Below are 14,590 nucleotides of genomic sequence, written 5' to 3'. Positions count from 1 at the left end.
ATGCAATCAGTGACGAATAACTGACCTGCCATTAATTTGCCAGCTGGGGATTTTCTGACAGCTAAGTGTAAACAAATAGGGCAGAGATGGGGACTGACATCACTGGCCATGGTTATATTTGACTAAGGACTATAGCCATATTTGGTCATTGACACCCTCCACCATCTTTGCCCCTTTGCTTGCAATTCAGCCGTGAGCCTTAGTTCTGTCATTAGGTACTAGATTATGTAGAGAACAGGTAAATCGGGATGCTTTTATTTCCATAGGGCATCATTGATCATGAGGATCTGCATTACAGCAGATTATGCATGAATTTACATCATCAGGCTTTTTTTTTACAAAATGTGTGGTGTGTTTATTTGCTTTTAATATTTTTTGTGAATCAGTAGGGGTACTATTAACTCTTACTCGTTCACATGAGGGAGGGGGTATCTGGGATTTCTGGATTCCAATAATCCCCCTAGCCGCAGATCGCTACCAACCACTGGGCCAGGATTGTGTTGAAGAGGCCCTGTGACAGAGAGGTCCCCCCTGGCAAGGTACCCTCCCTACATTAAGGGAACGGGGCCTGGTATGGTTTAGAAGGAAGGGATGGGGCGCATGCTTACACCCTTCCCTTTCCTAGCCAGCTAATGGGCTTTTTTGCATGGGGTACCCACTTAAAATCCAAAACAAGTTAACGTTTTCATCATTCTTGCCGTAGGATGAAGAACAGCAAAAGTGAATAAATATATATATATATATATATATATATATATATATATATATATATATATATATATATATATATATATATATATATATATATATATATATAAAGAAAATCAGCATCTAATCAGCATCTTGATATGTCACATCTGTGAGGTCGACGGATGATCTCAGCAAAAGAGAAGTCCTCCCTAACACAGATTTAGACAGATTTGTGAACAATATTTGAGATCTTTGAGTTCAGCTCATGATAAATAGGGGCAAACACAAAAGTGTTGTGTTTATAATTTTTGCTCCGTGTATATATATATATATATATATATATATATATATATATATATATATATATATATATATATATATATATATATATATATATATATATATATAGATAGATAGATAGATAGATAGATAGATGTCATTTCAACAATATTTTTAGTGAGTGTTCTATGTTTAATAAATAAAATATAACTTTCAATTTTACTCCTAAAAACCTGGCTGGTGATACAATGTAGAACAAAATATCATTATAATCTGTAAATTTTCAATCGCCAGAGTAACTAAAGCAGATTGAGGTGTGATAAGGGTATAGCTGTAATTTGTTTGTATATTTTCTAATTGATTATCTTTATGCACATTTGATTTTTTTTAGGGAAAACAACCCCTGGAGATACGATATTCCTATACAATGCAACTATGGAAGAAACCTGGTACACTTACAACAACAATAGTTTTCTACCAATGTTCCTTGATGATCTGCTTTTGTCCAGTGACCCTGCATTTCTCCAGAAAGCAAACAGCACTTGTGGTGGAAATACAGACTGTCTCTATGATATTCTGAGCACTGGAAACACTGCTATAGGATCCGCCACTATGACTAGTAATTCTGTATACAGTGAGAGGAGATCTCAGATTGGTAAGTGTAAAAATCAAGCAAACCTCGGGAGAAAGTTTCTTTACTTTAATTTCCAAAAGATACAGATGGGAGGTAACTGTCAGACTATACATAATTAAAACCCTGAGGTGAAGGGTTTTTAGGGAATTATTGAATAGCTGTTTCCCATGCTCACATCAGATTCTGAAAGCATGAATGCACTAGTGACAAGAGGGCATTAACAAACAGGTACAAAGACACAGAGAAGCCAGCACTGTAGATCATATGTTGCTTCAATCTAATGACAAAATCATTGTAGTCATAGGCACAATATAATGAGTGTCACAATTGTGACCCTGCCCATGCTCCAGGGGACCCGTGCAACCTCCCTGTAATATCAGCTTACCCCCCAACTCAACAAAACCCCAGAGCCCCGGCTCGGATCCGGTTTGTGTACTGTAGCCACCTACCCGGCTTCCACTTTGCCTTCCACACCCCTCCACTCTTAAGAGCTCGGGCTCCTTATTCAGTGACATTACACACAGTCAGGAGAAGCAAAGGGGATCACCACTCCAGGTGGAAATGTGGATATTGAACTCTCCTCAGAAGTGGAACACCAGCTATGATTAAGCACTGTTAAGTGTGAAACGCGTCAGTTCCTTTGTCCAATTTTTTTCTGGGGCTTGTATCTGTTGGACTTTTTGCAAACAAAGGCTTTATTCTGGAGTGCAGCTGTCCAGAACTTCCTTTTTGCCTCATTCTGCCTACAGCCACTATGAAGGTGTATGCTGCAGCTCTTCTGGTCTGGAGATATTACAATTTAGCTGGCCAATTGGGTTTTTAGGGGCACGATCTGCACAGGGTGCTGGTTCTTGGGAGGTGCTATAGGACTGCCTGCAAAAAATATGGCTTAATCAATCATTATTCAGTGACTACCCATCAATATTTTTTTTGTGTGTTTGTTGAATGGCACTGCAATTGCCTGTTATATGTGCACTGCAACACCGCCTCTGGCTGCCTCATAGAGCCCTTAGAGCAGAGGGAGGATGGGCTTGCAGGGGGGCTGTACTAGGGGGGCAGGGCCAGGTGTCTGTAATGAGCAAGGGGAGTCTGTACTTAGGAGGGGGGTTTATACTTAGTTGAGAGGGGGGTCTATAATGAGGGTCTGTCCTAAGAGGGACAGTCTCTCCGAGCCTCTGCAAACTCTGTGTGCAGGTATTTAAAGGATTTGGAAAGGTATGTCAAAATGTGGACAGTTTCTTCAAAATCTTTTGAATCACCCTCTCAATATGTAAATATAGATCTGAAATAACTCTTTAGCCACTCAGAGTATCTTGGCACACTTTGGGAGTATCTTGGGGCATGATGGAATTGGTGGATGGTAGTGGGGGGACCCTAGGTCCACTTTTGCATTAGGGCCCACAAGGTGCAAGCTACATTTCTGATTGTAGTAATGACAATATGTATCATAACTAAGACCAAGCCAAGTCTGCAGTCCCCTTGCAACACTGGGTTATACTGTATATGTTTTAGATATGCATTGTGCTTATTGACCTTCCACCAAGAATATTAAAATTTAAAATATCTTAAAGCTAATGTCTGGCCCTCACTTACTAATCTCCGGCATGAATATAGAAAACAATACTCCTTTTACGTGCCTATATTAAAGTAAAGCTAAAGCGTCTTTTTTCTGGATAGAGGGGATAGGGATTAGAACACCTGTCAGTTTTCATTGCTGTCTGTGCAATGAAAACTGTACAGACAGCACTGAAAATCTTCCAATAGGGACACTAGTTCTGGTGAATTGGGGTTCCCCAAGAGATTCTCCTAATTTGCAGGGATTTCCTCTCACTTCCTGTTTTGGCAATGGGACAAGAAGCGAAGAGAAATTTCCAAAATGGGACAGAGATGGCAAAAAAAATCTGACAGGGGTTATAACTCTCCCTTACTATCCAAAATGAAAAAAAAAATAACCTTGCCTATAATTCTACTTTAATGTTCACATGACATTCAGGTTACATCACCATCTGTGTGATATGGACACTCCCTAATGCCTGTTCATTGATGATGTTATGATTGCTGTAGGCAATGACATCAGCATAAAGGGACTGCCAGGGACTGGCTGGCATAGACATATCAGCTATGTCTGCTAGATTACTGGTCTCTTCACACAGAAACAGCAACAACAAGGGACCCATATGGCAGACTTAAAAAAGTAAAGCACTGTTTCAAGAGGTATCTAAATTGCAAATAAATTGCAAATGTAGGACCTTGTGTGACAGCAGTGAACAGGACTAGTTCTGGCCAGGTGCCTATTGACAAGCTACAGGTTTCTGAATCAACAGTGATAATGCTGATAGCCACGGACCATGCATACTTTTTATTCACCCCACTGTAATATAGGCAAACATGTGCCCTATGGGGGGAAACCATAGTCCTATTTAAAAAAAACGATTGGAAGGAATTAAATTATTGAAAAACATGTTACTTACATGAAATCTTTAGCTATGATTGATCATAATGTTAATAATATTTTGTGCTTCAGTTGTGTTGTTTTTTTATTTATAGACATTTTTCCTCCAAATATCTCCGGCCCTGCAACTATCATGAGCTCCTTGGGTGAACAAGTCCTGATTAGCTTCTTGGCTGCAGACTCTGTGTTTAGTCTGGAAACAGAATCCAGTGACCTCATCATTTCAGGTATGACATCCTTATACTCATTAATAATTCTCTTACAGCCTTTTGACATTACTAGACATATTATACTGGATGTGTGTACACTAAATCCATAGGGATTATTATCATAACGCCCTAATGACGTCGTTACAATGGCCAATGTGAGAGTGGCAGCATCTATAGGAAGATTTCAAAAAATTGCAACACTATATTTATAGATGTTATTTGCTGTAAAATATGCTGCAATAAAAAACTAAATTGGATAAAAGGAAAGCTTTTTAATACTTTCCCCTGCACATGATTGGTTGGTTAATGGTTTCATTTCACATGGCTTTTCTTTACTTTACAGTTCAAGTATAGCTAAAGTTTCCTGTATGACATTCTACACTAGTATCAAATCCAGTTACTATGCAATGCAAACGCCTCATAAAGTAAACTAAGAACTTCCTTTACCTTCCCTGACTGAGCCAAATCCTCCTTCATTTATGTCTCCCATGCTTCTCCTCCCAGACATTGCTGATCACAGTGGAGGGTTTCAGGAACAGAGACAGTTCTACCAACCCAGAAATCAATGGGCAGAACTAGGTGTGGCTAGACTACAGATCTGTGAATCAGCAGTGGCGTTGTTGATAGCCACACCCCCTTCAACAGTTACCCCCCCCCCCCCCCCAATGTAGTGCAAGCAGATACAGTCTACATGAGAGTGGCAACTGAATTCAGGAGCAGTGAAGCATTGTTGTCACACCATTCCATCAAAGAAAGCAGCTCTGGTGGACTTCATTGGTAGACTCGGCAGCAGTGTTAATTTCGTCAGTGAAAATATTTTCATCATAGTTTTCGTCAGCTGCATGTTTTCAGTTGTGAAAACTAACCAAAAATAAAATTTGAATTAAGTCGATTGACGAAAACGATTCCAATTTTCGGCAACGAAGGAAAACTGAATTTGTGGGAGGGATATTTACCCACCTGAACTTCCACTTTCTTCAGAGATCCATCTGTATGTTAAAGCCCCATCCCCCTGATTCTATCGACAAGTTATTTTGGCTGAGAGACACATATATTACATAATTAGTAAGGTTGAATAAAGACACCAGTCCATCCAGTTCAACCTAAATGAGTGTCTACAATTGTTCCTATCCCTGTACATTGCACACTCACATCGGCCCCTACCCTCAAGGAGCCCACAATCCAAGGCCCCCATTCTTATACTAGGGCCAATTTTGGACAGAAGCCAATTAACCTACCTGCTTGGCTTTGGAGTGTGGGAGGAAACTGGAGTACCCAGAGGATACCCACACAGGCACAGGGAGAGCATGCAAACTCCAGGCAGGTAGTGTTGTGGTTGGGATTCGAACCAGCAACCCTTTATATATATATATATATATATATATATATATATATATATATATATATATATGTGTGTGTTTTATATTTATGTACATTTACGCTATATCATCAGGGTATTGCCATTTAAAGCCCAATTTCCTAAATTACTCTTTTACAATTTAACTAAACCAATTCGATTTTAGCTGACTAAAATATGACTAAAACTTAAACAATTCAGATGACTAAAATATGGCTAAAACTAAAATGAAATTTAGTCAAAAGACTATGACACCATTTCCTTATACTGAACTATCACTTCCTATGATTCTCTGATTGAGTTGGGGACTTTTTCCATCAGTACTTGGAAGTTGGCCAATTATAGTCTTCAGCTGCATGCCCTCTATATATATTTTGTATATTAGTGTACAGAGCCGATAATATTAATTTAACCACTTCTGGACCAACTGCCACAGTTGGTTGGCTCGGCTAGGAAAATCGACATTATGTCGCTTCACCTTTTGGCCACAGATCCCGGTTCTCTCAGGGGAGAGGAGACAGATCATGTAGTCATACTTAGTATGAACACCAATCTCTCTCTTCCCCTAGTCAGTCCAATCCCCCCTACAGTTAGAACACACCTATGGAACACAGTTAACCCCTTGATCGCCCCCTAGTGCATTTTTATAGCACTGATCGCTGTATAATTGTCAATGGTCCCAAAAATGTGTCAAAATTGTCCAATTTGTTCGCTGCAAAATATCCAGAAAAAACGACCAAGCAATTATCAGTTAAAGCGACGCAGTGCTGTATCGCAAAAAATTTCCTGGTCATTGAGCAGCCAAATCTTCTGGGGGTGAAGTGGTTAGCTATTGCATTGCCCTGTGAAACTAGCTACATGTTTTCATTAAGCCATGAAATGCTGCCACTGACATAGTTGTGGCTATATGTAGTTAATTTGTTGTGAATGATATAAACAATCAGAACTGAGAACATATGTGCACAGCTTTTGCAGCTAAATATTACCTTCATATTTCAGCCCAAAAGGCATGTCATTTCTAGTTTCATGATTAAAGTAATAACTAAACTTTATTGTTTAAAATCCTTGTTATTGTTTACAGCAAATGGCACTCTCACATGGTTGCCTTCATCTTCCACACCCGTATTTGCAACTGTAATAGCCAACAACTCCCAAGCCATCGCAGAGCAAGGCCTCACATTAATATTGTGCAACTGTAGCAACAACGCCACCTGTGACTATGAGAACACCGTGCTGAGGGGTCAGATGAACAACTCCAAGTTCATGGTATTGACTGTTTTTATAAACCTTATTAGGACTTGACACTTTTCTTTAGAAAACTTTCACGCTGGGGTGGGGGGGATGGGCATCATCAGCAAACTGCCGCTATTTCTAGCGGCACTTTTCTCGTCATTTTTGTGGCACTTTTTGGCCTCTAACGCTTTTAACCCCCGCTAGCTGCCAAAAAAGGGTCAAAAGCGTCTGCAAAGCATCGCTGCTGATTGCAATGACAGGGGTGTTTTAGGAGTGGTGTATACAGCGCTCCCGCAGTGCCTCAAAGGACTTTTTTTTCCAGTCCTGCAAAGCGCATTGCTCCAATGTGAAAGCACTCTGGCTTTCACACTAGGGCAGCAGGGGAGGCATTTTACAGGCGCTATTTTTAGCCCTTTAGCACATGAAAAACGCCTCAGTGTGAAAGTAACATTACTGTATAATATCTTAGGTTCTTGTATACAGCTCATTTGTAAATTCAATCAACAGATTTTGTTTTACAAAGTGGATCACGATCACCATATGATACTTGTTATATCACCTTTATTATTGACATACTGTACTACACAACAATTTCACAAACTTACAAAACTCCCTATTATTGATAACTGTACTATAACGATAATTGTAATGAATGTTTTCTATTCAGACTGCAGGCTGCAATTGTTCCTCTGGATGGACAGGAGAGTTCTGTACTGAAGATTTAAATGCTTGTCTAGAGAACAGCTGTTTTAATATATCATCCTGTATAGACAATCCCGCTCCTAGTAATAACTACACGTGTTCACCTTGTCCTGATGGACTGTCTGGCGATGGGATAAAATGCTATGGTGAGAATAAGATAGCAGGTTACCATTAATATGTATAGTTCAAATGTTAGCATGCATTACCATATCATTTACTTAATTCATGTCTTTTACAGGTGTTGATGAATGCTTTGCTAATATATCCAAATGTGAGCAAATATGTATTGATGCATGGGAGGGGTACAACTGCTCCTGTAATGCAGGTTACAGAATTGATCCAGCTGATACATACCGTTGTGATGGTAAGTGTTAAGAATATTACTGCCTTGGCAGTGTTTTTCTCATAAGTACCCAGAAGTAGCATGAAGCATTTTGAATACATTTACTATGTGCCTGGCTATGGATATGAATCAGGTAATGCCAATTTTGGTCTAGTAGATGTTATAACCAGGCCCATAAAGTGAATGTACCACATGCCCTGTCATGTTACCAAATGATATATGTAAGTCTGTGCCTAGTGCGGCATGAGAGAAATATGTTAACTGCCATAGATAACCTCCCACTGATTGCCTGCTGACTCTGGCTTAAACTATTTCTGACCACTGACTTATGCATGCAGGTCAGAAAATTCAAGTGACGTCAGAATTTTTTAAGTATAACTGTGAGAAAGCCACACAAATAAATACTATAAGGCCCTCTTCCCAAGCTTATACATTTTTTACTGCATGTTTATTATAAGGGAGCTCAAATAACATGTATTACTTACCTCACCCCACAGTCTCCCAGGCTTCCTATCTGCCAGCCTCTTCTCTGGTCACGTGGCTCCCCCTTTCTAACATCATCACGTGCAATGCAGGACCCGCAGCCACCACTGATCCTGTATTGTACGTGATGATGTCAAGGACCTGTCCATATTCCAGTGTGGGGAAAGATGGCTGCAATGACTACGATTTTTCTGGACTGGATAAATGCTGGTCACTGCTTAGGCACATAGAAAACAATTGCTCTCCATGTGCCCCCATTCACATCACAACTGATGTGATGTGTAGTGTGGTGAGCTGCGGTAACATGCAAACTACTGGGCCAAGACATGAATGAAGGGCCTACTTTTAAAACGTCAACATTTTTTTTTTTTTTTTAATGAAGCAATGTGATATGCTGAAATTCGCATCACACCTCTCCCTGGCTGAGTTCACCCTAACAGCTGCCTGCATGGCAAAGACTTCATTTTTAACATGCAGGCTATTGCAAATATATCACTTCTGTCCAAGGACACTTGAAGAGAAATCAAGATGCCGACATTTCTGCTCATTGGCCGTTTAGAGTAGTTTCAACTATAAATTCTTATGTTTTAATTTTATATAATAGCTTATCAATTGTGGAAACTCTTTAAGGTATCACCATTAAACCCTTATCTGCTCTTCCAGACATTGATGAATGTATAAACAAATCAATTTGTGCTGAGAATGCTGTTTGCACCAACACACCTGGAAGCTATAACTGTCAATGTGCCAGTGGCTACAATGGAGATCCACATATCTACTGCACAGGTATGTTAACTATATTATTTTGATAAATAATGTAATCATACAAACACAGTAACATGTACACATGCAGAAAATGCAGTGGGTTTCTTTCTATTTTCAATGTCTTTACAAGAACGAGTTTGATTTTGTGATAGTGATTAATTTACTAAAATGGAGGATTTACAAACATTTGCCCACTGCATACAGTAGGAGAAAAAACAATTATACATACATAATTTAACACACGTCTTTTTTTTTCTTGGGTTATAGTTCTGACTTAAATTACTATTTTTTATTTTTTTTGCATTACTACTTTTCTAGATATCAATGAATGTGCTACACCTTCTCTCAACAATTGTACAAGCAATTCTCTTTGTATAAACACAAATAGCTCTTATTACTGTGAGTGCCTCCAAGGATATTCTGGCCCCAACTGTACAGGTAAGGAAAATCTCAATTCTAGCTCTGCATGGGGAGTAATAGAGACAGCATTTGGAAGATAAACCCAATTAAACTTAAATGATGTTGCCATTATCATATTATGAAATGTTATGCAAGCCCTGACTGTCCCAGAATGGTTCACTAGACTAGTGAAGATGTTAGAAGAGTGACTAGGCAGAATATCTGAAATTTGATCCAACTGGATTCAATTTCAAACTACTGTGGAGTATGCACAGCTCAAGGGCAAACCATCCTAAATACATTAGCCTTTTTTGATGACTGTTACCCAGATTTCTAGGACCGATTATGTACTGGGGGGTGGGACTTACAAACCTACACCCCACCAGCATCAGAGGAAAAGAAACACAGCGCAATATTGGTAAACCATTTAATGATAATTCTAAATTCAAACTACTCACAAAGGGAGCATAAACACAAGCATGATAGTAATCCTGCAGCAAAATCTGGGGATGATTTTCTCCTAAACATCCATGTCTCTGAAGTGCAGCTGACAGCTCGAGCGGGTGGATTCCAGCATCAGACTCCTTCCCTCCTCTGCTCTTAACCCCCTGTTGATCCCCCCTTCCAACCCATGTGCCCCTACCCATCCCCTCTTCCTCTTTCCTTCTTTCATTCCCCCCCTCCTTCCCCCTTAACACCCCCCATTTTTTTCTCTCTCTCCTTTCCCCCTTTTTGTTACATGTTCACCTTAACCTCCTTTTTAACAATCTGTCCTATACCTCCTACTTCCCCATTTTGAATAGACTTACCTTACCTACCTCTCCTTCTAGTCTACCTATGACAAGAGCCCTATTAGACACCCAAGCTTATTTTCCATCTCACTAGATGCCCGACTCTTTGCATAGCGCTCATGACTTTATACCAAAATAGGTCTGTTTGGATTTACTTGCCTGTGTTTCTTCAATGTATCTGTACTCTTCCTATAAACAAGAAATTATGACTGCTTTTTCCCTAATCTTATGACGTACATTGTCCTTTCTTTTACTCCTCTCTTATGTCCTCTTCTCTTGCTATAGAATGAGCCTTATAATTCCTACATACATTGTTTTTGTTCAATATCAGTTTCAATAAATCGTTATGGAACTGTGATAAATGTTATGTAAATTAGTTTAAACTAATACAGTATTATTATAGTCTATGAACTTTGCAGTCGATTTACTTTACATAAGGTCTGTATACCTAAAATACACCTCTAATCAAACCAGTTTTTTTAGCTTTGGATTTAGTATTGGTTACAATTATTTTTTGTTTTTTTTCTGCTGTCTGTAGCCCAGCTGTCACCAGGACAGGAATTGAGGGGAAATGTCTCTAACAGGGACACATAGCTAGAAGAGCACCTTTTAACAGAGTGGTCGAAGAAGGCTAGAACCCCTGTTAACAAATAAATGCTGTTTGTGTCCCCACTGATGGTTTCCCCAGAATTCAGGGTGTCATTTTATTGTGAATTGTACTGTAAAGCTGGCCATAGATGGAGTCAATTTCACCCAGAATTGACCAGATTTTGATCCATTTATGGATAGCCCTGTTAAACAGAAGTACATTTTTAGAACAACTTCTGTTGAATGGGAATGATGGAAAACATTTACTAATCACCAGCTGCAGCCACTAATCAGTGCATTTTGATAGCAGAGGAGTCCCACTGTCAAAATACAATATGCCAATGAGGAGGATTCCTCCATGTTATCTCAATTGTGTGGATGGGGAATGCATTTGTTTTTGGGAATCCATTTGTTTTTTAGGTTTTTTGTTTCATTCAGCCCACTGGCTGAACAAAAAAAGAAAGAAATATTCTATGGCTTTACAATATATGTGAGTGAAGAATGGGAAAAAAAAAAAGAATTTAAGTGATTTATTTTACTATGGTCATAAGGTGCCAACAAAGTAAGACCCTGGAGAGCTTCAGGTACTCCCAGGATAACTTGTTAACCATCTTAAAGGAAACCTCTCATGAGGAAAACACAGAGGCAGCTATTCCTGAGCTCTCATTCACAAAATTCTACTTGCTTGTCTGTCCATTGTTTTAATAACATAAGTCACTTACCAGAACAAGTGGGCAGATTAGAAATGTTGACTTGTACTAAATCTGTGACTCAGAAAGTTTTAAAGAGTCAGAAAGTCAATATAACACTCAGGCAACTAGCATTTTCAGGGAAAAGTCAGTAATGGTAGCTCTGATTTTTTTTTCACTTTCGTGGTTTACTTTAAAGGGGGAGTTCACCTTCTCAGAAAAAAAATGAAAAAGGTGAACTAACACTGTACACCCTATCCACCCCCTGGTTCCCTCTGTACTTACATTTGTGGGTGATCAGCTGTCAGTGCCCACACAGCTGGTGCTGCAGTTGGTAGGCTTTAAATCCCCACACTTAATACTTTTTACAAATCCACTTATTTATAGTAATCTGAAGTGAATGGTTGGATGCCTTAGCTAGATTTCATTAGATTATTATTAAGAGTGCCTTCAATCATTGTCCAGCACTTTCACCTAGCAGCAGAAAGGGTCACTGGTTCAAATCCTGACCATGACACCATCTGCCTGGAGTTTGCATGCTCTCTCTGTGCCTGCGTGGGTTTCCTCTAGGTACTCCGGTTTCCTTCCACACTCTAAAGACATGCTGGTAGGTTAATCAGATCCTGTCTAAATTGGCCCTAGCATATGTATGAATGTGTGTAGGAACCTTAGGTTGTAAGCTCCATTGATGGCGCTATATAAATACCTGAAATAAATAAATAAAATAAATACATGTATTTTAATGCTTGCTGCTTCACTTGCTGGACTTATAAAATACACTAGAGAGTTCATCTACATTCATATTCACAATATATACTGTGTCAGTGAAGTGATCTGTAATAAAGGGGTAAATCTATACTAAATGCAAAAAAAAAAAAAAAAAAAACCTACCTGTCTTTTGTCTTTTCCTAACAATCTATAAAGTTCCAGATTTTCATATGAAAAGCATACCTTTCTCTTATTTAAAAAAAAACTGACATCTAAGCTGAATCTTTTTATCTGCCTGATACTGGAAGGCATGGTGCTGGATGGATCTCATAATGTTTGCTTAGAGAGACAAATCATAGTGCATTCAGTCACTTCTTTTCTAAAACTGTATCTGCATAGATACAGTAAAGTGTAATTTAGCATGAGGGTCTGCTAAAACATTGCTGTTCAAGGGGTTTTACAGTATATTCCATTTTTTGTATAACTATTTTCAAACTCAACACCATCATTAGAAGGTTGTATGTTCTATATAAAACTTTAGTTACATACTCAAACATAAAAAAAAAATCATCTTTCTTTCAGATATGAATGAGTGTTCTGCAGGAATCGCTGCTTGTGAGCAAATTTGCATCAATACACCAGCTAGTTTTAACTGCTCATGTAATGAAGGTTACAGAATTAACCAACAAAATCCTTACCGATGTGATGGTAAGAACTTATGTTTCACCAGATATTCCATTAATAATATATTTTTATTATCCATCTGAGTACAGTTTAATGGTATTATATGGGAACTTCAGCAAAGGTGGACCAATGCCTTTACTAGCCAATCAAATATTTTGTTTTCCTAGAAAGTAAAATCTGTTTTTCTTTTTAGGTAATAGCTCCACTTTAGCTGAAGCTTTTTTTTTTTCTTTTTTTTTTATCAGCTTTATTGTAGAGAGATTATTCTATATTGTTTCAATAAACTATTGAGGATGATTTACTAAAATAGCAGTAAATGTTCAAGTAAATAAGGTGTTGCTGTGCTTACTTCAATTATCCAATAATTTGTTTTTATTTCTTTTTGAGTATTCATAGTGAACACAGCTTTGCAATATTCACCAAGTTAAGTGAACATACACTTAAAAAATTAAAACAGGACCATCAGCCACCCTTGGTCCTGTATTTTTTGTGATGACATTAGGGCCTGCCCACATTCTAGGGAAGATAAAAAGAGGGAGGGGAGAGATCAATAGCAGGCTCTAATAGGGCATATTACCTTACTCTGCAATCCCCAGACTTCCTTTCTGCAAGATGACAGATCCCCTCAAGCTCCTTCTCTTCTCTGATCAAATGGCTGTCCCCTCATCAACATAATTATGTGTAATGTGGAACCAGGAGCCAGCCACTGGTCTTGAATTGTATGTGATGACATTAGGGGCCTAGCCCCATTCTGGGGTGGGGTGAATGCTTAATGGTATCAAGTATAGAGAATGCTGTTTTCAACAACAACAAACTGGGAAGTTGTATCTGTCAATGTGTCAATGACTATAATGGAGATGCACACATATATTAACAATATTATTTTGATATAATAATGTAATCATACAAACACCAGGGTTTCATGCAATGGGTATATATTTTCAATAACTTTACAACAACAAGTTTGACTTTATTTATTTAGCAAGCGATTTACTAAAATAATGGATTTAAAAAGATGTGTCCACTGCTTACACTTGTTAGATATAGGGCAAAAAAACATTATACACATATAACTTAACAAATTTGAGCAAAGTATATAACATTTCAGTGTCTTTTGTTGTCCTGTGGTATAGATTTCCTTTAATTTACTTGATTATTTGCATGTATTTCTGTTCCAGATATCAATGAATGTGCTACACCTTCTCTCAACAATTGTACAAGCAATTCTCTTTGTATAAACAGAAATGGCTCTTATTACTGTGAGTGCCTCCCAGGATATTCTGGCCCCAACTGTACAGGTAAGGGAAAGCCCTCTTCTAGCTCAGCGTGTGGTGTAATAGTGACAGCATTTGGAAAATAAACCCAATTAAACCTATATTAATTGAGGTCACATTTCAAAAATATAATTTTTTTTGTAAATTCGTTACAAAATAATGCAAAATTCTGTAAACCTAATTAAACTTAAAGCTGAACACCAGTTGTGATCTTATATGCATACTTACATTTCTCCATCTCAAACCTGATGGATGTGGAAACTGACAATAACTATAGAAGTCGATGCTACTGTATTGATTGCCGTAGTTT

At 38.4% G+C, this 14,590-nt stretch overlaps 1 protein-coding gene across 1 annotated transcript in view; it reads left to right on the top strand.

Moving 5' to 3' along the window:
• The window catches only part of LOC143986724 (uncharacterized), a 136,922-nt gene that overhangs the window by 98,589 nt on the left and 23,743 nt on the right, over positions 1 to 14,590 (top strand). Inside the window, exons 44-52 of the mRNA XM_077485130.1 lie at positions 1,361 to 1,624; positions 4,151 to 4,282; positions 6,703 to 6,887; positions 7,522 to 7,702; positions 7,795 to 7,920; positions 9,046 to 9,168; positions 9,466 to 9,585; positions 12,905 to 13,030; positions 14,185 to 14,304. Of these exons, the coding sequence (XP_077341256.1) occupies positions 1,361 to 1,624; positions 4,151 to 4,282; positions 6,703 to 6,887; positions 7,522 to 7,702; positions 7,795 to 7,920; positions 9,046 to 9,168; positions 9,466 to 9,585; positions 12,905 to 13,030; positions 14,185 to 14,304 (1,377 nt within the window). The remainder of the gene's footprint in view (positions 1 to 1,360; positions 1,625 to 4,150; positions 4,283 to 6,702; positions 6,888 to 7,521; positions 7,703 to 7,794; positions 7,921 to 9,045; positions 9,169 to 9,465; positions 9,586 to 12,904; positions 13,031 to 14,184; positions 14,305 to 14,590) is intronic.

Source organism: Lithobates pipiens, unplaced genomic scaffold, assembly GCF_037356315.1.
Source record: "Lithobates pipiens isolate NorthernLeopardFrog02 unplaced genomic scaffold, aLitPip1_a1.2 Scaffold_18, whole genome shotgun sequence".
Taxonomy (NCBI): Eukaryota; Metazoa; Chordata; class Amphibia; order Anura; family Ranidae; genus Lithobates; species Lithobates pipiens.
This window is presented reverse-complemented; position numbering and strand designations above follow the sequence as displayed.